The sequence below is a fragment of the Rhipicephalus microplus genome, chromosome 7 (genome assembly GCF_043290135.1).
Source record: "Rhipicephalus microplus isolate Deutch F79 chromosome 7, USDA_Rmic, whole genome shotgun sequence".
Taxonomy (NCBI): domain Eukaryota; kingdom Metazoa; phylum Arthropoda; class Arachnida; order Ixodida; family Ixodidae; genus Rhipicephalus; species Rhipicephalus microplus.
The window spans coordinates 8,556,165-8,581,063 of NC_134706.1; the positions used below are offsets into that span (position 1 = coordinate 8,556,165).

The window sequence follows — 24,899 nt, forward strand, 5'->3', positions numbered from 1 at the left end:
TTCTTTTTTACACTGTCCTGAGTGGAACTTCACACCGAAGTTCGGTGAATGCGTCGTTTCGTTCTGGCTTAGCAATGCCGGAACGCGTTTGATGGTGTAAGCTTGGCATATCGATAATAGTGGTAGCGCATGCATGTGTCAACCGTCGATTAACTCAGATGAAATCAATGTCTTAACAGTTATCCTTTACGTAGACCGCCATGCATGGCCAGATTGATAAGTTCGCGAATCGCATGGGCATGCGCAGATAAGCTTTCGTTCCTTCTTTCTTTTCCGCCGTTGTGCGCATCTTGAGTTGTTTTTGTAAGACGTTTGTGATGTATACCGGCTTCCCTATAGTGTCCGTGTTTGCATGCCCTGTCTTTTTTAATTGATCGATATGTGGGGTTTAACGTCCCAAAACCACCACATAACAGATGCCATAGTGAAGGGCTCCGGAAATTTTGACCACTTGGGGTTCTTTAACGTGCACCCAAATCTGAGCACACGGGCCTACAACATTTCCGCTTCCATCGGAAATGCAGCCGCCGCAGCCGGAATTGGATCCCGTGACCTGCGGATCAGCAGCCGAGTACCTTAGCCACTAGACCACCGCGGCGGGGCGCCCTGTCCTTTTAGAATGGATATGTACAAGTTAGCTCATATATGTGCTATTTCGCAAGGCTAAATCCGCTGGTTACCTAAAACAACCTAATCCTAATCATCTGGGCGAATTGGACGCATGCCCCGCCGCGGTGGTCTAGTGGCTAAGGTACTCGGCTGCTGACCCGCAGGTCACGGGATCCAATTCCGGCTGTGGCGGCTGCATTTTCGATGAAGGCGGAAATGCTGTAGGCGGGCCCGTGTGCTCAGATTTGGGTGCACGTTAAAGAACTCCAGGTGGCCGAAATTTCCGGAACCCTCCACTACGGTGCCTCTCATAATCATGTGGTGGTTTTGAGACGTTAAAACCCACATATCAATCAATCAATTGGACGCACATGTGGAGCGTAAAATGGCGGTGGCGTGTCTGACCAGGGCATTCCTTTTTACAAATTTTCATCATTTTTTGTAGTGAAGAATTCGCTAGTCTTGCGGCTTCACGTGTCTGTGATCACGGCCTTGCTTCCTTCCTTTCTACTTGCTTCTCGAAGTCCTTGTTTATCCCGTCCTTGTTCGCCTCGTGAGAGTTAATTGTACGAAATTTTCATCATGAACACCAACCAACTCCGTTTAGCATCTTAATGCATTGATTGGGTTAGTAATAGTATCTGAACTTTTACTTCCCAGAAGCGTCATATGATTATCACACAAGCCGTGTAGTGGAGGGCTTCGGAGAATCCGCCCGTCTATTGTTCTTTGCCGTGCACGGACATCGCATAGTCGGCGGGCCTCTATCATTTTCGCCTGTGTCGTAAAGCGACCTCCGCGAGAAGGATCGAACCAGCGACCTTCGGGAGCCGAACACCGTAGCCACGACTTATCACGTGACGGACAGTTTCAGCGAATTCGGATCATGAATCAACTACAACTTCACTAATCGAACTTTGACTTGTCCCCTAGTCTGTGTGTCTAACCACTGCTCCAGAGGCGCAGCCAGAAATTCTTATCGGGAGGAGGCGTGGTGAGGAGAGACACTTTCTTAGTTTAGGCGAGGGCATTCGGTTAGAATGGCCATTTTTAGTTCTCTATGCCATGGCGAAAAACATTTTGGAAGGGGGGGGGGGCATCGGCCCGGTGTTTCAGCCTCTGGCTACGCCACTACACTAAGCGGCTGATGACATTGATTGTCTTCTACCCGAATTATCTCTTCCACTGTTACTTCATTCGCGCAGCGCAGCGTCTTTTTTGTAGGACAGCGTGGGCGCCGACTTTAAAATAAAAGGGCCGGGCGACAGCGGAGGGTAGTAACAACGGACGCCTCCTTTCCCAGCGGGAAAAAAAAAAACGACAAGACGGCGCGTCTGGATCGCGTAGCATGCAGACGACGCTTTGCCGCTGGTGCGCGTGAAAGTGTAGCGAGTGAAAGCGATTCGCTGTACGCCGCTTGGTGCGCGCGCTGCTCCCCTTGGAAGTGCCCTACGCCGGCTGCTAACCTCCCACTGCACGCGTGCCATCTACTATACTTGTGTGCCCGTGGGCCGCAGCACGACGGATTTCACGACACTCCGAAGAGCATGAAGTTGGAACTTCTCAACGAGGCTGGTGGTGAGTATACACCAAACCTCGTTTTTGCGGGTGAAACGTCTTCGAGCGGACACCTCTGTCTGTCTCTTCGAAAGAAAAAAAAAAAAAACACGCTACCGAGCCTTTTTATGCACAGGCTCAACCACATCTGAAGTTTAAGTTGATTTCAGGCAAACAATAATGATAACAAAGCCCAATTTGCCTAGTGGACAAGCGAACTGGCATGAAAACCTGGAAAGGCTTGCCTGATGTCTGAAAACCCAAATTCCAACCGAAATGACACAATGTTCAGTGAAATGCTTATTCCGGGACGTCTGTCATGATGCCGATAAGCACAGCGAGCGTTTTTTGCGAACTGTGTACTTAGCACCGGTTTCTATACGACGTGCCGAATACCTGTGGTGTGGACGACTCTGTACAGCCTTGCAATGTTTTGGTAGCATCGTGTGACCTTTGACCCTTGGACATATTAACGCTTTATGAAGTAGTGAATCAACGGGGCTTCATAGACGATGCGCGAGTACACTGCACACGCCGTCTGCTGTACGCTTAAAGATGCGCGAACAATATCAGCCTTATCTGTGCCATCGTGGGCGCGGAAAGCTGGTGGGATGAGGATGGTCATATCGATGACTCGTCGATGTTCGGAACTACTTTGTGGTCGATGCCTGTGTGGTATTATTAAAAATTTACAAGGCTGTACGTATCCTTCAAGGACAGCAGCAGCAGGACCCTGTAGAAGAAGCGGATTCGGCCTCGAAACATGTGACGGTTTTAATTAAAGCTAAGCGTTTTGGCTGGATAGTCATCATCGTGCAAACTCTCGTTTGACGAATTTTATGTTATAATACTGGCACGCACTTTTATTGTCTGATCTTGACGTACCGCGTTTCAGTGCACGAAAACCGTTATCGATGCCCAACGCAGACCATGCTGGAATGTTTGGGAAGCCTCACGACTGTTTGAGCCCCTTCTGCTAAGATTGCGCACGGGACGCGACACTGGGAAGTTTTGATTGATTGATTTGTGGGGTTTAACGTCCCAAAACCACCATATGATTATGAGAGACGCCGTAGTGGAGGGCTCCGGAAAATTTGACCACCTGGGGTTCTTTAACGCGCACCCAAATCTGAGTACACGGGCCTACAACATTTCCGCCTCCATCGGAAATGCAGCCGCCACAGCCGACACTGGGAAGTTTTGTTCACCGGCGAGCTTACGTAAGCACGTGCGATCAAGCTCGAACGTTTGATGCCGCATATGCGAATTTGACGCTCCTCACCGCACATATGTTTATCGGCGCTGCAGGCGCTCTGTTCGCGGCTATCGGTATGTAGCGTGCACTGTTGGATTTTTTACTTTCGTTTCTCGGGCACAGGCTAACCCACATTTAAAGAGTTTCATGTAGAACGCTCCGGCTGCTGCTTTCGTCAATGCCACGACCACGTGACAGTATTCACTACTGCAATAAGTGGAAGCTTATTGGTAGCGTGCAAGTGACGTCATGGACCCAGAACCTGGCTCCAACATGGCGGCTTAGGCGACGTTGAGGCAGCATAATCACGCGGAGATTAAGTGATTAACGTGGTTTGTTATGGTAACGACGTCGCTAGAACGTCACTGGGCCTCAATGCACGAACAACGAAGTACTGGGGCATGTGATGCATACTGAGTGATAACACTGACTCGACGTTACAAAGTTTGCGTCCCAACATTGTTGATTCTCCAACGTGGCTTTTTCAGTGATGCCAGTGCAAGCCATCTGTAATAACTGGCTCAGGTCGATCTTAGGGCACGCGATGATTCGAGATACTACACCAACCAACAACGGATACAGAAACGCAGGAGAAGCGCGACTAGCTATATTATTAGTTTAGTATTTGATATCCGTAAACGGTGGGATTGTCACGAAAACTATAAAGCGTCACCGTTCTCTGCACCGAATTGTGCGCTGAACAAAATTGGTGAAACCAATTTTACCGCATGGTAAACAGTTCTGGAGCATCGCAGTGGCAAATAGATACTGACGACTATAAATACCTGGTTTCAGCTACTTCATAGCACCATTCCGTCACAACGACAAACCACCACCATTTGCGATGGCATGCAGCCGCGCACAATGTGGGCTGAAAAACACTTTCTGGGCTCAAAATGACGCCAAATCTTGAAAATAGCACCTAGACAGAAAAAAAAATTGGTGAATCAAATTCTCCAAGTTAAAAGTACTTTAATATCCAATTTAACGTATGTGGGTGTCATTGATAAGGCTTGCGGTCGCTTAAACGTCAACCACAGCCAGCGTGCTGCAACTCACATTGAGCGCGACTGTACATCATTGGGCTCGACTGTCTAAATCGGAAAGTACTGACAGACTTCCTGAAACAAAATTAAGAGCAAAATTACCATTCGCACAGGACGAAAATTACAGCGTCTGTCCTGTGTGTATTGATGTGCCCCGCCGTGGTGGTCTAGTGGCTAAGGTACTCGGTTGCTGACCCACAGGTCGCGGGCTCGAATCCCGGCTGCGGCGGCTGCTTTTTCAATGCAGGTGATAATGCTGTAGGCCCGTGTGCTCAGATTTTGTTGCACGCTAAATTTAGAACTCCAAGTGGTCAAAGTTTCCGGAGCCCTCCACAACGGAGTCTCTCGTAATCATATGGCGGTGTTGGGACGTTAAATCCCACATATCAATGTGTTTATAGATGTATCATTCACTTGAGACACAACTTGCCCAAAAGGGCAAAGGACGAGGTGAAGGAAAGACGTCACGCCTTGACCTTGTTCTTGATTTTGTATTTTGTCCTTTTTGCACGGTAATTAGATGTGTCGCAGGTTAATTGGTTCTAATTATCCCGAATTGCATCATTAATTATGCAAGTGTGGGAGTTGTTAGCGCTGCGTATACCGCCTTGCTGTTGCGCCGTCTGCGCACGTCCTCGCGGAATTGCGTGAATTAGAATCGATGCCCACAACAATAATAATACCTGGTGTTTTACGTTCCAAGATCACGATATGATTGCGAGAGACGCCGTATAGTGGAGGGCTCCGGAAATTTCCACCATTGGCTATTCTTTAAAGTGCACCGACACAGCGCAGTACAGGGGCCTCTGCTATACTTCGGCTTCATGGAAATGGGACCGCCGGCTCTGGCATCGAACCCGCGACCGTCGGATCAGCAGCCGAGCACCGTATGTCCACTGATCCACCGAAGCATACCGGTGCTCAGAGCCGTGGCTGCTCATTTCGCCACGGTCCGCGACCGCTTTTTTTTCTCTATCGAAGCTCGGTTCATAGCACTACGCATGAGCGCAGTCACGTGGTTTCAATCAATATTTAGTGGGATGTATACTTAAACGCCGGCGAAGATCACCACGTGACCAAACACACACACACACACACACACGCACACACACACACACACACGCGCGCGCGTGGACGGACGGACGGACAGACAGACAGACAGACAGACAGACAGACAGACGGACGGACGGACGGACGGACGGACGCACATACAGACGGACGGACAGACGGACGGACGCACATACAGACGGACGGACAGACGGACGGACGCACATACAGACGGACGGACAGACGGACGGACGCACATACAGACGGACGGACAGACGGACGGACGGACAGACAAACAGACGGACAGACGGACGGACGGACAGACAGACAGACGGACGGACAGACAGACAGACGGACGGACGGACGGACGGATGGACGGACGGAAATCGAAAAAGGGTCGGTTGTTTGGCGTTGTTCTCTACAACGTCACGAAATGCGCTTGCCCTTAATGGGAATATTAAAAAGCTTTGCATCATTTGATTTTGGTTAATTTACCAATTAAGCGCAATTTTAAAAAAAGTCCCACGGAGTGCCGCATGATGGCAAATCATATGTCGGGGATTTCACTCAGCAGTCGCGGGTATGACCACTTCATTTTTTTAAAATCCTTTGTTCGAAATGCGCGATAAGCTCGGTATGGTAAAATAAATATTGCTATATTTTTGTGGTCAAATCATAGAAATGTATATGTGAAGTGACAAACCCTTAGAAAAAGGAGCAAATATTACGATGATGAATCTTCTATATACTGCATAATAATAATAATAATAATAATAATAATAATAATAATAATAATAATAATAATAATAATAATAATAATAATAATAATAATAATCTATTCTCGGCCTCACTTGGTACAGTGCAGGACTGAGACCCCTCCTGCAATGATCTGCAGTTTACCCTATATCCTGTGACACTTCATCTTACGTTTTATCCTCACGAGCTTTCCTAATTTCGACTCTCCATCTATAGCTCACTGCTTTCCCCGTCTCCGTTTGTCATCCCTTGGTAACCGTTGCGCAGTTCGTACTTTTTGTCAACCGGTTGTCCGTGCTATGCATTACGTGGTCATCCCAGTTCTTATGCTTGATGTCAACTAGGATGTCTGCAACCCTTTTTATGCATGACCGGTCCTGCCTTTCTCTGATCTCTTGATATTTATTTATTTGTCTATTTTCTTATTTATTTATTTATTTATCAGCGCAATATACATCGACCAAGTGGGCATTATTGTAGGTGTGTGAGGAAAAAGGCACACAGTTGTACAGCCGAAAACTGCACCCATTCGCGCAGCAGTACCTGTGCATTCACAAAGAGCACAAAAAACGCATCGGCTGGAATATCAATTCGACACCCATCCAACTTATTCTATTCGCGAGTAGTAGAAGGGGAAAAAAAAGAATTAGCAAGGAGACTGATTCGACAGCTGATTTCACGAATTTCGTTGCCTCGATTTTATTTTTCGCGTTATTATTCACGGGTTTGAATTACTCCGAGGATGTGAACGATGTCACATTAATGTCACTTCCGATTTTCTTGTAGTTTCCTCTCGGCCAGGCTATATAACGATGCGCACACTTATTAACTGCGGTTTTATCACCACCATTGGCAAGAGGGAGTGTTCCCGACGTTAACGTTGTGACAGCCACGAGAAAGGAGAGGAAATTTCTTAATTGAGGCTTATCTCGTTGATCTAGCGGTCGCCGGCGTGCTGTCGCAGACGATGCACTTGGTAGATACCGTTACACAAGCGCCGTCTGCATCGCAAGAAAAGAAAAAAAAAGCGGCAGATCGCTCGCGGCGGCACTGTAAATTGCACAACGTCTGTGTATGTGCACGTTGCTAAAACCAAGTTCGAGATCGTTTCTTATCCACGCAATCGATCAACGAGATGTGATCGTATCGGCGTTAATTCGTTCGCCGCTGAACTTGTGCTTATTTTGGCAGAGCGGGAATGCAGAACAACGGTATCGCCACTGCCATCGCAACGCCGATGGCGTCGATACCGTTACGGTTTTTCCGCTTCAGCCGCGCTCGGTTGTCGAACGCGTGGTCTGGTGCATAGAAGTTGTACGTGCGTGGCTGTACACGAGGAAGGCACTGCATGCTAATACGTCGATCATCTGAGGGAAAAAAAAATAGATCTGTGCAGCGCTGCGGCAACGCGTCAACAGATGATTGATTGATTTGTGGGGTTTAACGTCCCAAAACCACCATATGATTATGAGAGACGCCGTAGTGGAGGGCTCCGGAAATTTAGACCACCTGGGGTTCTTTAACGTGCACCCAAATCTGAGTACACGGGCCTACAACATTTCCGCCTCCATCGGAAATGCAGCCGCCACAGCCGGGATTTGATCCCGCGACCTGCGAGTCAGCAGCCGAGTACCTTAGCCACTAGACCACCGTGGCGGGGCGCGTCAACAGAAAGGACGAAACGGGACGAGGATAGGTGACAACATCTTAGAAGTTTAACAGCAATTAAAAGGGAAACAAACAAACAAACAACATCAGTAATCTCTGCATGTGATGAAACTGCTGAAACTCGCACTTTGATATTAAGGTGCAACACAGATGGTACAGGTCGAAAATTGACTCGCTGTTCTCGTTTGACAAGACGTAATATGAACATGTTAAAGCTCGCGTGGTGACAGCGTCACGTCAAGCGTTGCCTTACGTGATGACTTTAAAAAAATAGATGGATGGATAGATGACAACTTTATTGTTCCGCCAGATAAGGAGGCCCCCTACTCCCCGTCTCCGGCACACATGCTTGGGCGACGAGGGCCGACACCTCCGCGATTAGAAGCAGGCGAAGAAGCTCTGACTCCTCGCGGCTTCTTTCGCCAGCCGGATGGATTGTTGCTGCGAAGCAGGGTCCTCGCTTAGATGAGCGTTGCGTGACGTCACCCGATGACGTCATCGCACACGTGCAGCATGCACCCGCACTTGCGCTGACACACACTCTCTCTCTTGTTTTGGGACGTTAAACCCCACAAATCAATCAATCAACACTCTCTCTCTTCTCTTTCTTTCACACACACACACACACACACAAAGTCTAAATAACAGTGAGTTGAAAAAAAGTGTTCCACACTCTCCGGTGGACCGGTGCTGGTTAACCTTCCCAGGAATTACTGGCACAATGATACACAGTGCACCTGGAAGCGCTTTTCACGTATAGCTCAATTCGAAGGTTGGTCATGGCTCACATACCACGGACGTGATTTTTAATCTACTTCAATTCATTTCAACTTACGTCCGGATTAGTACGCTACAGTCAAAAGGAACAATTAACCTCCGCTGTGGTTTTCCTAACCTATACGCCTGTTCGATTCTCTGTACTGCTGACCGGAAGGTTGTGGGATCGAATCCCAGCCGTGGCGGCAGCGTTCTCGATAGAGGCGAAAATTGGCTAGGCACTTAGACTCAAGTGGTCGAAATTTCCGGAGCCCTCCACTACGGCGTCTCTCGTAATCGTATCGCGGTATTGGTACGTTAAAACCTAGATATCATTAATACTGTCCATTCGTTTGGTTTGCTAGTGTGTGAGCAAAAGCAACAAAGCAAGTGTTCTTTTACGCCCCGCCGCGGTGGTCTAGTGGCTAAGGTACTCGGCTGCTGACCCGCAGGTCGCGGGATCGAATCCCGGCTGCGACGGCTGCATTTTCGACGGAGGCGGAAATGTTGTAGGCCCGTGCGCTCAGATTTGGGTGCACGTTAAAGAACCCCTGCAGGTGGTCGGAATTTCCGGAGCCCTCCACTACGGCGTCTCTCATAATCATATGGTGGCTTCGGGACATTAAACCCCACAAATCAATCAATCAATCAATCAATCAATCAATCAATCAATCAATCAATCAATCAAGTGTTCTTTTACGCCACGTGCTGCGCGTGCTGTGGGTACAAGCGTTTGCGCAGGCGCGTCACGGCATCCGTTTTCAGGTTTTTCCAACTTTGGTGAAGTGTATTGAGAGGAGGGGATCGCTGCTCCTCTTTCTCTCTTTTCTCCTCTAGCTCAGCCTTGCGTTGTCACGACGCGATCGCGCGCTGTTCGTAGCCGCAGGACAGAGTCGCTGCGTTTCCTATAAACGGGGACACACTGTATCAATAAGAGCTGAAGCAGCCGATAAAGGGGACACTAAATCCGACCACCGCCACGGGCCGTGCAGATAAGACGGCGCTGGGTGCGATCCGCATGACGTGATCGGTGCCACACCGGCGCCTCGGCCCGTTCCAGCTCCGTAAGGACGAGACCCAGCAACGAAGAAGAGATCGGATGAAGAAGAGGAAACGTGAACGAAATGGGGCTCCAGTTTTTTGCTAGGACCACCTTTATCCTCCGCTAAAGCGTTTATAAATGTCAGCCAGCGCTTTGGGCCATCTGGCGCTGCCTTAATTATCTGCATGCTTTCGTTTGGTTCGATTTCATCTGTCGTCTTTGTCGAGCGAGCTCCGAACCCGCTCTTGTGCGTGAAGCGGTTTTCGGTAGCAAAACCTTTATTGTGCCTGTCCTCATCACCGCACAATTGTTTAAAAGCCTGTTCGTCGAAGTGTTACGTCGAAACGAAAATATGGTAGTATAAAGCAGGTTTTTATTTACGGTATGAAATAGCAGGAGAGTGAGACAGTAAACTGAGAGAGGTCAACCGGAGTTGTAGCATCTGGTTTGCTACCCTACACTAAGTTCCTTGCGAGGGGTTCCAGCCAAGTAGCACTTGAACGAAGGCAGAAGGGAAGACGACACACCGCTGGACTATAGAAACTGAACGTTTATTCAAACTTGCCTCGCATTTGCATAGCGTTTGACAGCGAATGCCTCGCTCATAATTCCTAGATTGGTTGTTGTGCGCATGCATATTGTTTTTCTTTTTCTGTTAGTAGTATGTAAGGTGTGCTGATGCTTGATTGACCACATTTGTCGATGGCCAAGGCTTCTAAAATTTTTATCGCAATGTGCAACCAACGAGCTCAGACAAACACAAGGCGCCCCTCTGCGGTGGTTTATAGTGGCTGAGGTAATCGGCTGCTGACCCCCAGGTCGCGGGATCGAATCTCGGCAGCGGCAACTGCATTTTTGATGGGGGCGAAAATGCTGTTGGCCCACGTGTGTTCTGATTTAGATGCACATTAAAGAATCTCAGGTGCTCGAAATTTCCGGAGCCATGGACTACGGCGTCTCTCATGATGATATGGTAGTTTTGGGACGTTAAGTTAACCCTACATATCATTAAGTTATTGAAGACAATGCAGCATAACAGAGCTTTTTTTAAAGTTACGTGGCTTTAACAATGGTGCTTACTTGCTCACTCTATGCCTGCACTCTTTAGCACCGACTCAGGTTGGTTAAATTACGATTAGCGATGGCAAATGTTGGCTGTTTACTGTTATAGCACCAACACTGAATTGATTCAGTCTAACTTGACTAATTGTGTTGTTGACGAGTAATAGTAGAAATTATTGTTCCAGTCGCAACAAAATGACTCTCCCTATACTGCTAACTCTAAGAAGAGCACAGGCCAAAGCCAACGCCCTCGCGCTTAAATCAAATCTCGTTCACGTTTCGTTTACCTTTAACTAACATTAATTATGACCTATTAAATGTAAGGACGTGGCGTACGTGACCCTTGGTACTGTTCGCCTCGTCAACGACGGACGCCGGAATTTTTTCACTCACGAACCGCATCAGGCTTTCAGCTAATAAATAAATAGATAAATTACAGTGGTTCGCAGGTTCGCTTTTGGAGATGCCGGTTCTCTGCTGCGATGGTATGGAGTGCGCCAGTTTGAAAAAAAAAAAAGAATCGTTCTAGAAATGTAAGGATACTGTGATTCGCATAATTTTGTATACGAACAAAAAAAAATTAGCGTCTTTTTATAACGTATACCTTTTGAATGTGGCCCGTGTATGTGTTCACGTGCGCACCGAAAGCATTTGGAGGACTGGCGGGTAGACTATTACTGCACAACTGTGTACGTGAAATACCGCGGCAATTATCATAGCACGAAACAAAGAAAGACCGGCTAATACCGCGTCCTCTCCCAAGTACTCGCGCTTCGAGGAAGTAAGTGCCAGATTTTTTTTTTAATTGCACCGGTTGCGTATACCGAACAATTGCATTGTAAAGGGAGCCTCAGTTGGTCAGCATATGGTTCAGATGCCCTGTTTTCACAGTGAACTTCAGGAAAAATGTAGTCGCACAAAACTTATGCTGATTATGAAGGATGGAGAGTTGAGCTATACTCGTTGACAACTTTTTTTAACAGCATTCTGGAAGCTGCAGAGTCTAAGCCCACAGCTGCTACGGCGCCATCAAATAGTACTCCAGTTGAAGTAACTTTTTTTTTTCATTCGCCATGCTGGAATAACTGCTGCTTTATTATTTAGTGGGATTACGGTGGTTATAGCGTCGGTTCTTCACTCACTGTCAGTGCATCATGATTGATATGTCGGGTTTAACGTCCCAAAACCACCATATGATTATGAGAGACGTCGTAGTGGAGGACTCCGGAAATTTCGACCACCTGGGGTTCTTTAACGTGCACCCAAATCTGAGCACACGGACCTACAACGTTTCCGCCTACATCTGAAATGCAGCCGCCGCAGCCGGGATTCGATCCCGGGACCTGCGGGTCAGCAGCGGAGTACTTTAGCCACTAGACCACCGCGGCGGGGAACTGTCTGTGCATCAAGCGTAGTAATTGGTTCCTCTGTTATATGCGTGATTAACCCTTTTCGCGACGATCATTCGCACCTTTCAGTGACACCATGGTGCCACGACTATGCCGACAAGGTCGCATGGGCCTATGAGTTAGCCGACCGCAACAGTTGCCGAGGTTCAAAATAGTGTGCCCTCTCTGGCGGCAGCCTTACAAATGGGTTCAATCATTCTCGAATGTCAATAAAAATTCACCGAGGTGTGTCATCACTCCTCCCCTCCAGAAGGGCCCTTGATTGCTGTCAGACTGGCTGATGCTAACAGGACAAGTAATCAGACGTGGTAGATCGCGCACGTCCCCGCGCTCCCCGAGGGAAGTGAAAACCAAGATGCAGCAAGTGACAGGCGAGTGGTGGAATTGTTGCACCTCACGTAGTCGCCACTCCGCCCTGTTCTGCATTATGTCCTTCGAGCGCGCACCTGTTCAAGGCCGAGGAACGTTCACAAAAGGAACTCCGTTCCCACTGCCGTTCCTACGTAAATGTAACGCGTTACCGCTACAGTTCCGTCGATCTTCAATGGAACGGTGGCGTTCTTTCGTTCCTTCAAAAAGCAACTAGTTCTATAGGAGTGCCGTTCCGTACAACATTGGTAGGTATGTCACCGAGCGGTCGCTATTTTTTCAGGTATTTTCAGGTATTCTTCAGGCCCGCCTAGAGAAATTGCCATAGAAAAAAATCAGATATCTCGTTTATTTTCTCTTGGGATACAAGTGAACATATTCTAAACAAGTTGAAGTGCTAAAGATGTTACATATCAAAAATACAATTCGTATCATATTTGATACAGTGGGCTTTTCCGAAAGGCACGCCAGTGTCATGCTTCAGCACCTATGTTAATAAAAAAAAAACAATTTCTTTCCTTGTTGAGGCAAAGTGTGATGTCACATTTGGAACAAATTATAGAACTGAACTTGTTCTCACTTGCCACACAGTTCCTGCAGCGCAGCCGCTGGTTCGTAACCAGTGGGAAATGCCAAACACCATCTTTCCTGACGTCAACATTGGGCCCTCTTAGTGGAACTCTTCTTTTTTTGAAGCAAGTGATGGCAAGCCAGATGAGTGTCCCTTTTTGTCTTTCCAGACACCATTAAACCACCTTGGCTTTATTAACGCGCACATACAAATGGAACTGCTGAACGTTTGCCGAGCTTCGTCTGGCGATAAAGTTTGGCGACAAATGCGGAGCCGCGCGGAGCCAAAAGAATAAAGCTTAGACAAATTCACGTACGTCCTACCCACCATTGCCATGCTGGCTGGCTGAAGCGGCGTGCGTAGCACCACACCAGCGGTTGATTTCCCTCTGGTGTTTTGTTAGGAAACACTATGGCTTCAAGAACGTCGCGCCTGATCTGTGAAGTGGCGGTTGTAGGAGGGCCGCAGTTCCCTTCGGCAATTCCCTGTAGCGAGTTCTATCCGTGGCCACGGCGCGAGACGGGAGGCTGACAAGGCCGTGCGCCAGCCAGCTCGATCGTCGCTCGTTTCACATCCTCGTAGATGGGAGCAGCCGATTACGCCATTAAGAGGGCGAGGGGCGACTGGCTCGACGCTGCTGCCCGAGCGGGTTTCGATTCTCCCCGCCCAACGCGAGCGACACCAACGGTTCGCAGGGTTGTTTTCCTCTGCGGAGGAAAACAATCCTGCGCTCAGTGCTGTCTTCTTCATACTTTAACCATACGTTCCGTAAAAAGAGAACGCGATTGGTTGGAGGTGACGAGATTTCTGGTTATGGTGCTACTTTCACAGACAACCCTGCTGATTTTTTAGCTGGTTTATGTGGTACGGGGGAACAAGGTGTGGCCAAAGAGTGCCATATTATTTAGGCGCGAAGCTTCTCAGGGGCTAGCCTTGTCTGGCGATGTACTGGTGTCCACACTAGTGTCAGAACACCTTCTGTACAGCTGTGAAACATCTCGAACGTGCGAAAAAAAAAAAAAAAACACGAACGTTGCCCACTGGAGCATGCAAGTGAGTGACAACATGTGTACAGTATCTGCAATGTTATCTTATTTGGTCGTCACGAGAGCCAACTCTGCGAGGGCGTGAGAACGCTTTCCCGATCTTTTTTCTCCGTCGTAGAAAGAAAGTGCGTGGTCTGGAATGCGCTTATTCTTCTTATGTGGTTCTTAAAGGGAAAAGAAGAGAAAAGTGAGCCCCGTAACTGTCTCTCAGGGAGAGGACACCTCAACAGTAGCTCGCAAGGGATGTAGGTAAGGAGGGATTAAAAGGATAGGATTAAAAGATGTATACAGAGAGAGGGAGGAGAGAGCGAGGCGCAGGGACAGCGAGCGACGGAAGTAAAGAGGAGATAGGAAAGATGGACACGGTCGCAGGAATCCGAGGACGGGGCACCACTCGGCGAGTGCTCTTGTTGGCGGCAGGAGATGCCGTAGGGGGAGCCCAATCGGCCAGAGCTGCGCTGTCGTCGGAGAACGCGGGGGCACAACCGGTCGGCACGAAATCCAGCGAGCGACTTCCTGTTTGTTTGTTTGTTTCCCTGGACTGATGTCTCATACCCACTCAGGGGGATTGGCCAAGAAAGCGTAGTGCAGTTTTCCCGTGGTGATTTTTACTATGTGTAATGAATTTGTATTATAATGAGACTAATATAAGGTAAACCTCATAAAAAGAGAGCAAACGAGAAAAAAAATAGAAAAGTCAAGTTAAGACATTTTGAGATTTCAGGTGTTGTGAATACCACTCCCAGCGCTTATTCTTCATCGTCATCATCGTCATCGTCATTGTAGGTTATTGACGGACATTGCTCGAGCTTGAGGAGATCAGTCCCTAAAAACCTACGCTGACCGTCCGTCCTTGTTCGGGTCCGTCCTTTATAGTTGCCGACTTCAGCGGATTCATTATGGACCTTTGGGCCTGCAGCTTCCCCCACTCGTCATTGTTCACTTCGTGCAGATGCGTGGAATTTTTCTCGTTGGCCCTTTCTTCTACTTTGGCGAATGAGCCATCGTTTCCTTGCACATTACTCGGTAGAGGATCATTGCACGACATAAGTGCCAATTTAGGTTTAGGCAGCTGGAAAGACGCGTTGGCTGCTATGCTTTTATGTGGTATTAGCAGCGGTCAGTGATTCCGATGATAGCGTATTGTAGTTGGGAAAGGCCCCAAGTTACGCGCTGTGTATGAAAGCGAAAAAAGATATGCGTACAGCGTAACATTGTGGCAAAGACGAGGAATGTGTCGACACGCGGTGTCGCTGGAGCTTCCATCGGCCCCCGGACACCTGACTTTTTAGGGAGAAACAAATTTACGGGAATGACTCGTGCACTACAGTACAGTGTACTGATACACTGAGCAATGACTGAGCGTGTTGTGATGTATTTATTTATTTATTCATTTATAATTAAAACTCTCTGGGCCAAAGGCGTTAAAGAGGGGAGTGGTTAAAAAAAAAACAACGAAAAAGCATATAGACCCTTTAGTACAAATGCTTGTGACTATACAGTTTTAGCTAGAGTTCAACAAAACCATATTGTGCTCACAGAGAAGCGATAAACAATGAAACAAAAATGCGCGAAGGTTATTTAGCACGTACGTACTGAAAAATTAAGTTCAGAATAATTGCGCGTACTCGCGTTGAACAAGCAAAGTAAAAACAGAAACGAGGAGAATCTATCGATACATCCAAAGAAATGATTATCGTGAATAGAAGTGTTGTCATCATTATGTATGCGCTGGTTTCCGTTGTAAGAAAAGACCGGGAAGTTTTTTCATTAAAACGCTCATTAAGAAGGTGGCAGCCACCGGATGAAAACGCAATACGGTGCGCATGTTGTACGAACTGTAATAAAACGACCGTGACAGGATTGCCGACGTTTACATAGGTGTAACTATCTCCGTCAAAAGCGCCTTTTTATGCTATGGGCATGTTTGTTTTAAAGAGAGTTAGCCAGAAACGTCACGTCGCTTGACATCACGTGATGTGACTGTGGATGCCGGCACAACGGCTGTTATAATATCTAAGCTTTATGACACCAAAATCATAATATGATAATTATGAGGGACGCCATATAATTGAGGGCCGTGGAAAGTCTTAACCGTCTAGGGTTCTTTAACACGCCCTGACATCGCACAACACACGGGCCTCTAGCATTTTGGGGCCATCGAAATACGAACACCGTGATCGGGTTCGAATCAGCAGCCTTCGGGTGTCGGCACAACAGCGGAGCCAAGTCGCACAAAGGTATGCTATTGTGTCGTTTGCCTTCGGGTGTCGGTACAACAGCGTAGCCAAGTCACACAAAGGTATGCTATTGTGTCGTTTGCCTTCGGGTGTCGGCACGACAGCGTAGCCAAGTCGCACAAATGTACGTTACGACAGCGTAGCCAAGTCGCACAAATGTATGTTATTGTGTCGTTTGCCTTTGGGTGTCGGCATAACAGCGTAGCCAAGTCATACAAAGGTATGCTATTGTGTCGTTTGCCTTCGGGTGTCGGTACAACAGCGTAGCCAAGTCGCACAAAGGTATGCTATTGTGTCGTTTGCCTTGGGGTCGGTCGGTACAACAGCGTAGCCAAGTTGCACAAAGGTATGCGTTGTGTCGTTTGCCTTCGGGTGTCGGCACGACAGCGTAGCCAAGTCATACAAAGGTATGTTATTGTGTCGCTTGTGTGTGTTCTTTAAAACCGCGATGACACCCTTCAAAGACGCGTGTATACTCGTACAAATTCTTTAATCTTGTTTACACGTCTTTGAAGACATTGCTATCTTCGCTCTTTCACGCCGAATCATGAGCTCGAGTCCGATGCGAGTTCGGTACGAGCCAAAATTAGTGGGAAATTCAATCATTGGTGCGAGATTAAAGCCGCCATCTGGTAAACATTGGCCAGTGCTAGGCAATGCTTCTAGAATGCGAGTAGGTATACGATAGCTAGTCAAGATAGGCCTCTATTGGAGACAAGTTTAGTTCGCTCAGAAATCACCGCGCTTTGTACAGATAATTTATCGCTTGACCGTGTCCGCAAGGAATAACAAAGAATGTGTCCACGCTCTGCTAACGTGCCCCGTATACGTGATGGGAAAGTGAACGACTGGATGTGTCGGTATTGCAAGATTAGAAATATAAGGGTCAAAGAAGACGACGGATGAAACGAGAGGCGCACACATACACATGCAGGGCTCCACATCCAACAATGTTTATTCCAAGAAGAAAAACTGTGTATGTCTTCCTTTTTGTCCGCTGCCTTCTTTGTGACTTACATTTTGAATAAAACGTAGCGGCTAACGCAGACATAGTTGCGCACACGACTGATCAAAGAGAGAGAGAGGAGAGAGAGAGAGAAAGGAAATTAGAGGTAGGGAGGTTAACCAGGTTGAACCCGGAACCACATGCGTTCCTATAGGGAGAGGGAGCACCTTTTTTTTTTTTTTGCTGACCTCTCTCCTCCCCCTGTTCGTCGAGTCCAAAGAACAACATGCCTCACAATTGATGAAAGAAGTTCGAATTGATAATGGCATGTCGTCAATTGTCAGAAAGGCCTGCTTTTGAACTCCGGCTTGCGTGAAGTAAATGTCACGCAAGCAGTCCTTAGAATGCAACACCATATAGAACCTTCAACCGCCATTATCGGCAAAAATTTGACCGGCTATTACCCCCGCTTTTTAGGTAATGATGGAACGAGCCCCCTCCCCCCCCCCTTTCTTTTCTTGTTTGCGTACGCCTAAGGCATACAGCGCCATGTGAATGAATCGTACTCTGTGCACCAAGTCTGCTTGTCTCGGAGGCAATACAACGCGTGGCGTGCTACAATACGACGCATATCGCGTCAGGAGGAAGTCCGTTTTCGTTTCCAGCCAGGTTTCGCGCACGTGGTCAAGCCGATAGCGGTGGCGGCGGCGCAGGCACCGTCTAAAAACGGTCGCCCCGCCCGAACTGGAGCAGTCGAGCCCCGCGGCTCCTCTCAGCCAAAGACGACAACAAACGTGCATCGGGCGGGGAGCGATAAGACAAGAAGTAGCTCGCTAATATTTCTCCTCACCGGGGCTCCCCCCCCCCCCCCCCCCATCTAAGTCCTGTTCACGAGGAAAGGCGAGCGACTCCCGTTAGTTACCGTTAATTGCGTGCACTACGCTGAACGCACGTTGACGAGGTGTGGCTTTACTCACGCGAAGGCGAGCGAGTCCCGTTGGTTACCGTTAATTGCGTGCAACGCGCTGAATGCACGTTGACGAGGTGTGGCCTCTCGCACGCAAGCATGTATAGTGCTCCAATCGTTCCTCGTTCTCGGTACACGCACCGACGGGAAAGTCGATTCTTTCTCGCGCCCGCTTTGCGTCTTCGGCTTTCCGGTGCGATTGTTTACTATGTAACATTTTTTTTTCCCCGCGTGGGCTGCATTTCTGCGACGTGGTCACGAAACGTTTTTCAGTGCCGGTGTGTTGAGACACGACATGCGGCACACAGAGCTCCACGTAGTAATTCGTGACTGTATGAAGTCACGAGTGCCAAGTAAGTTTGTTACCATTACGTACCAATACACAAACAACAACAGGGATATGAATTTATCAATAATATTGTTAGGAATGAAAAAAATGTGCGCATAAACAAAAAGTAAGCACGTAATCTAGAGTAAGTTTATTTTTACGTTCGTTGTTGAATATAATCGTGCACTGAAAAAGAAAATATGCGCTGCAAAATCACTTTGGGGGTAATATATTTGAAGTGCTAGTACGTAACTCTCGACACTCTTTTTTAAAAGATTCACTGGTACATTTTTCGTTAACATTTAAATCCTTAATGTGCAGATGGATCTTATGCTGACGTTTAAGAGCACTGACGTCATATGTTAACCCAGGGTCCATCGAGATAAATAAACGTCGCTAAAAATGCTGCTTGGACGAGTCGGTTCATGATTATTTAGACAGTGTGTGTTTCTTCTCTAAACGTTACGTCTTTTTTGCGCTGATAAATCTGTCTTGTCTTGTCTTGTCTTGTCGCCTAGGAGATCTAAATCTGTCTAAATAATTTTTCGAGAGCTCGCGTCTCCTAGATTTCCTCGTCATCGCCAACTGCTTTATATCATCAATAGATACTGGCATAGTGCAACGTTGCATGAGCTATGAAGCCTGTCCTCTGAAAAAACTGAGGGTGGCTTTTTATATGGGTGATTCATGCTTTGCAGTTTCGCACGCTGACATATTCTTGAACCAAAATATACATCTTCATCAAGGTAGTGGATGAAAGATTTTGTTTCCCTCTGCTTCACTTAGTGCAGAATTGTTAACTACATACACTATTTTCAACATTTTCAACTATGTGAAAAATTGAAAGCTTCCCGCCACTCGCTGATGACAAACTTGACAATAGGGACGATTTCTCCAAGTGCGTTAGCTCGTCGGATGAGCCCACATATCTTCTTAATCTTCATTCACACCGTGAAGACGCCTTTTCCTGAAAAAAAAAAAACACTTTGGAAAAGGCGTTCACTATATTTGCGAAGGCTGTGAGCATGTCTCCGAAATCCGGTCTTGGCAACTTGTCGATCCGGTCTTGGAACTTGTGAAAATGTAAAAGTTGCAATGACACACCAGCTTCGACTCTGCTTTAACGCGCCTAAGGTGATCACATAGTATAACACCTGGTTGCTGCAAGTGCAACGCTCACCGCTGCGCTGAAAGAGCGCTGCGATCGGTTGCTTCGCAACGCCCCTGTAGATGAAAGGTGTTTTTTTTTTTTATATCTGGGTACCTTATTGCTTCGTAAAGAAGGTCTTGTTACTGGGCTAGTAATTGGTGAATTGGTGCCGTATTGATGTTTGCATGCTGAACACTAATTGTGTTACAGAGTCAGCAAACGATTCCCGGTTTGTGTGCCAGCCACAGTGTAGCACTTCCCCCGTAGTCGCCTCTGAGACACATGCGAGGACGATCGAAGCCTCTGAGTCTCCGCGTCACTCAGCCGTGTTGATAGCGCCCGCGGTTTCGCAGCGCTAACAAGTCCAGCAGGTAAAGAAGAACGCGAACATCCGAGCGGAAGCGTCCAAAAATTACGCATGCGCAATGCTTCGAGATCGCTTTTGAAGGAAAGAAAAAAAAAAGCGTGGCACATCTGAAAGCGCTCTTTCGCCAACGAAACGATTCCGTCCGCGCACCCGCTGTTCCGCTCGAGTGCTGCTCCTGTTCTTGTTGGCATTTACCAAGTCTGTACCTTCCCATGCGTTACGCGTGAAACTGAATGCAGTTGTTTGGCGCGTGTTTCCTTTTAACTTCTCGTCGCCTTTTTAAGAAAGAAAAGCAGCGCAGACAACAATGTAGAGATTAGAAATGTATTCTTGACTTTCTAATCTAATTGCCTTAAGATTAGAGAAGATTAGAAGGTCCTAAAATTACCCGTAAGACGCACACAGGTCTCAAGTTTCCCACGCGCATTACCCTCTGCTTGCGTTGGGTAAAAGTTGCCGCTTTCAAGTTACATTCCTGTCTAGGTTTTGCTTGAATCCTTAGTTCACCTCCAACAAAAACCAGTGGAAGAGGTTACCGAAAAACTTGGCTTTTTCTTTTTTTTCAAGGCGGATGCCTCAGATTCCTCATCAAATGCTACAACTTACCGTAGGCGTTGGTAGCGTCAACGCGAGAGCTGCAAAACATCGTCACGCGATGATGTCGCGATATGACGTCGCTATGACGTCATAGATTGCCCAAAATTTGGAATGTGATGACGTCATCACATGACGTCTTCACTTGCTCAACGGTCAACCGATCAATGAGATAATGCGAAACCCCATTAGATGCAGAAAGATTTTTGGGGGGGGGGGGAGTTATATAGGGGAAGATTGAATGCATCAACTCAGACGATAAGGAATGTGGCTCTCGTCTTGTCTCAGACATAGGCGTGTGCATTGGGGAAGGGGAGCGTCCCCCCGCTCCCCAGGCGGGGGGTTAACAAGTCAACCCATTATAGGCACGGAGGCGCTGTGACACCGGGGGGGGGGGGCAAAGTCAGCCTTATACATTGACATTAGAGGGAGGAGGAGTGTGCTACGATGACCCCCCCCCCCCCCTACTGAAGTGGAGCCCTGTGTACGTCTATGATCTCAGGGGATTGCGGTAGTGACCCTGTCTATTCTTTCTTGAAACCCAGATGACGTAATTGATTTGCGCCTTTGGTTCTTCAAGACACGCTTGGAGTTTCGAAGGGTAGCGCAGAACTGTATACACATATATAGGGGCAGGTACACTTAGAACGACAGAGTTCGTAAGTATTCATTCTGAAAGACGGGGCAAAACACAGACACAAGAAAGAAGTCTAATGAGGTGTCTTGACTTCTGTCTTGCGTGTCGTGCATGCACGCCCTGCCCTTTGAAACAGATGCACTTAGTCGCATGCGTGCGTATACGGTCGCGAATAAATGCGTAATGTTCAAGTGGACGTTCCGGCGGTGCATCGCCATGTCCGAGTGCTCTCACGTCCGATGTCGAAACCCTTGTTTCGCATCGGTGAGCTCGCGAGAGCCTCGACCTCGCCATGACTGGGCACTCTCGCTCGCCGAGAGAGAACGGAGCTAGCAGGCATTCTATATGGACGACCCGGAAAACTCGTCCTCGCTGCATCTGTGGTCTCCCGCACTAGATGTTACAGTCGAGAGGAATTCTAAAAGGCTCGCATCTCTTTGCGCGGCAGTTCTTCGTCACCTTATGCTAACTGACGAATGTGAAATCGCTTCGACGCGTTGCGGAACGTTTGCCTAAGTGGTATTTGCCCTTCGTGGCCTCTTTTGCGAGCGTCTGCTTCTGTTCCGGAAAGCGTACGACATCCGCAGGTTATGCAAGTGGTGGAGAGAGAGAGAGAAATGGATGAAAACGAAAGGATGCGAGGTTAACCTGGTACTAGTGACCGGTTCGCTACCCTGTCCTGCGGTGAAGAAATAAGGGTCGGAAAGAAGACAGACAGAGAGAGAAGTGTGTAAAAAGGCTGCAGAGTATATACGTCGACACTTCGTGACTTGGCGCGTCTTCTCAAGTGCTTGCGGCCACGGATCTGGTCCCCTCGTAAGAGAGGTTGTCAAAGTGCTCGAATGTTAGCTCCTTTCGCTTATTCATACTCGGTGTAACGGCGTCGGATCCGCACGCATCGTTCGTTGCGTTTGCTCGGGAGGACGGCAAACAGTGCAACAATCGGTTTATGTCGAACAAGCGGCGAGGAAGCCTCACCGGAAACGCTTCGTGGGAGCGCCTCGCCGTCAGCGCCGAATCGCCGACGAACGCCAAGCCGGCAAAGAGTACGTCCCCTGCGTTCTTTGTTTTGGGGGCTTGACCGCTAACCGTCATCAGTGCGTGCCTTGCGTTCTTTCATGTGGGAAAGCGTGTGATATGTCTTTGCCGGCACGGTGAATATGTCTGACTAGAATATAGCATGCCCTATTGGATGTCCCGGAATCGACTCCCGCGGCCATGGCGGACGCATTGCGAAAACGATATAGGTGAAAACGGTTTAGTCCCGTGTACTTAGATTTGGGTGGAACGTTATATAATTCCACATGGTCGGGATTTCCGGAGCCCTCCACGACGGAGACCCTCGTAATCATATCCCGTTTTTCAGCTTAAAACCCCAGAAATCACTAATACATGTCAAAATAAAAAAAATATTACGAAGAGGTGAAACACTGCTGTACAACGGGTGTAACCGAAGTGGAGTTCATTGACATTAGAGACACGCCGTGTCCAATTTTTTAGCAGCCAAGGTTTTTTAGCGCTTGCCTATGTCTAAATGCAAGTGTGTTTTACCAACGGAGCTCTTTCAGCAGGCAGTAAGATGCCAAATGTGAACGACAATCCTGAGGTTGGTAAGCGGCACAGGATTTGGGCAAGCCCACTTTGTACTCAGTAAATCAGGTGTGAGCGTTCAACGAAAACTCTGCTCGGTGATGAACATGTCAGAGAGAGAGAAAGAGAGAGAGAGAGAGAAGTGTAGCGAGACAGACAGAGAGAAAAAGCAATATAGGGAACGAGAAAGAGAAACATAGAAATGAAAGGAATAAGGAGATGGAAAGATAGAAAGACAGAGATGGAGAAAAGAGATGCAAGGAAACGGAGAAAAAGTAGATAGAAAAAAAACAGAGCATGTCAGAAAGAGAAAGACAGGAACAAAGGAAGAGGAACTAATGAATAGAAAGAGATAGTGTGAAAGAAACAGAAAGGAAAACAGAAATAGCGATAAACAAAAAAAAGTGAATAGCTAGAGTAATAAAAACATAACAAGAACAGATTTAAGAAAATAAAAAGACACATCACCGGAGAGAAAGAGAAGGAAGCTTAGTTTCTTTTTTTTTATAGGTATATACACTAGATAGATCACCATAATATTCCATGTAATCTGTAATCTTCCTATATTCTATAGCCCCTCTTATCCTAAAACTTCATGATACTTTATAAAACCAGTAAAGTCTTGATCCACCTTAGTGGATGTGTGCCACTGCTAGTATATGAACAAAAGCCACGGAGCACCGCTTTTGCTGTAGGCTTGGCACCTCTACACAGTGTGAAGCTGCCACAATGTATATTTTACATTCCGTCCCACGGAAGCGCGGCCACCGTGACTAGGAATCGAACGTGCGCCCTCGAGCTCAGCCGAGCAGCTATCACGGAGGGTAAACAGAGGCGGTTGAATGTGGCGGCAATCTTCCCTCTTCTGTTCGTTGACTTTCTTTCCCACCATGGCTTTGTGTTCGCAGGCGGGCTTTATCAGATTTGCGAAAGAGGCTCTATTTAGAACGCTAAGCGGAAGCGTTTTTTTTTTCTTTCTTTCCAGTGCATGTATTAAACGCTTTGCGAACTGTATACCAACAATCTCGTAAGCTACGCTCCAGAAAATCCGCCCGCTTTTCGAAAATCTGCAAGCGACAGCAGGCTTTGCCGCTTTGCGACGCGCACTGGCATGCGTAGCACGAATCCGCACGCTGGAACATCGAAGACTGCGAAGTGGGCTCTGTTGCAGCCGCATCGCTATGCGGTTTTATGTTATCACCGCTACCTGCTCATATAGTATTAACTGTGGGAGTATTCGCTAATTTCGCATTCGTCTCGGTATGGCATACACGAGGAGTTATACCCCACTCGATCGCCTGCAGGGACACAGGTTCCGATTGTTGCTATACTGTCGGTTACCGGAAACAATCGATTAAATACTTTTCACCCGTGCAGCCTACGCAAGAGAACGTCAGAGATGGATCTCTTCGAGTGGACGATGTAATAGCGACCCGCTTCGCTGGATCAATCGCTAGGGTGCTTGGCTGGTTACCTGAAGGTCGCGGGGTTGATCCCGGCCGTAATGGTTGCATTTCGATAGGCGAAGCCCTTCACTACGGCGTCTCTCATAGCCGTATCTTGGTTTCGAGACGTAAATGCCCACATATAAAATAAAAAAAAATAGGCCCTTCGCCTGACGTTAGCGGCACAACTGGGGTTGTAGGAGACGCCGTGGCATTCTTACAAGCCATGCACTGGACTGGATGCACGCCCTTATATTTGCCCGGAGCATCTATTATCATCTTACCATCGTCGTTCATCACTCTTTCGCTACCCTGTCCCGCTTCCCTCAGTGTAATGTAGCAGGCCACAGCAAAACGTAGCTCACGTCGACCTCTCTGTGGGTATCTTCCTATGTTGCAAGTCTCTTAAGTCATAGAAAGATACCCGAGCTTGTGCAGTCGT

The 24,899-nt window shown here is 47.7% G+C and overlaps 1 protein-coding gene across 3 annotated transcripts in view; it reads left to right on the forward strand.

Moving 5' to 3' along the window:
• The first annotated feature begins 2,037 nt into the window (after window positions 1–2,037).
• The window catches only part of LOC119180119 (uncharacterized), a 207,671-nt gene continuing 184,809 nt past the window's right edge, over window positions 2,038–24,899 (forward strand). For 2 of the 3 annotated variants that reach the window (XM_075868617.1, XM_075868618.1), the window contains exon 1: window positions 22,213–22,468. In XM_075868617.1, coding sequence (XP_075724732.1) covers window positions 22,372–22,468 — 97 coding nt within the window. In that variant the 5' untranslated portion in view covers window positions 22,213–22,371. Of the gene's footprint in view, window positions 2,188–22,212; window positions 22,469–24,899 lie in introns of those variants that run through there. The other variant, XM_037431261.2, reaches the window with a different exon arrangement.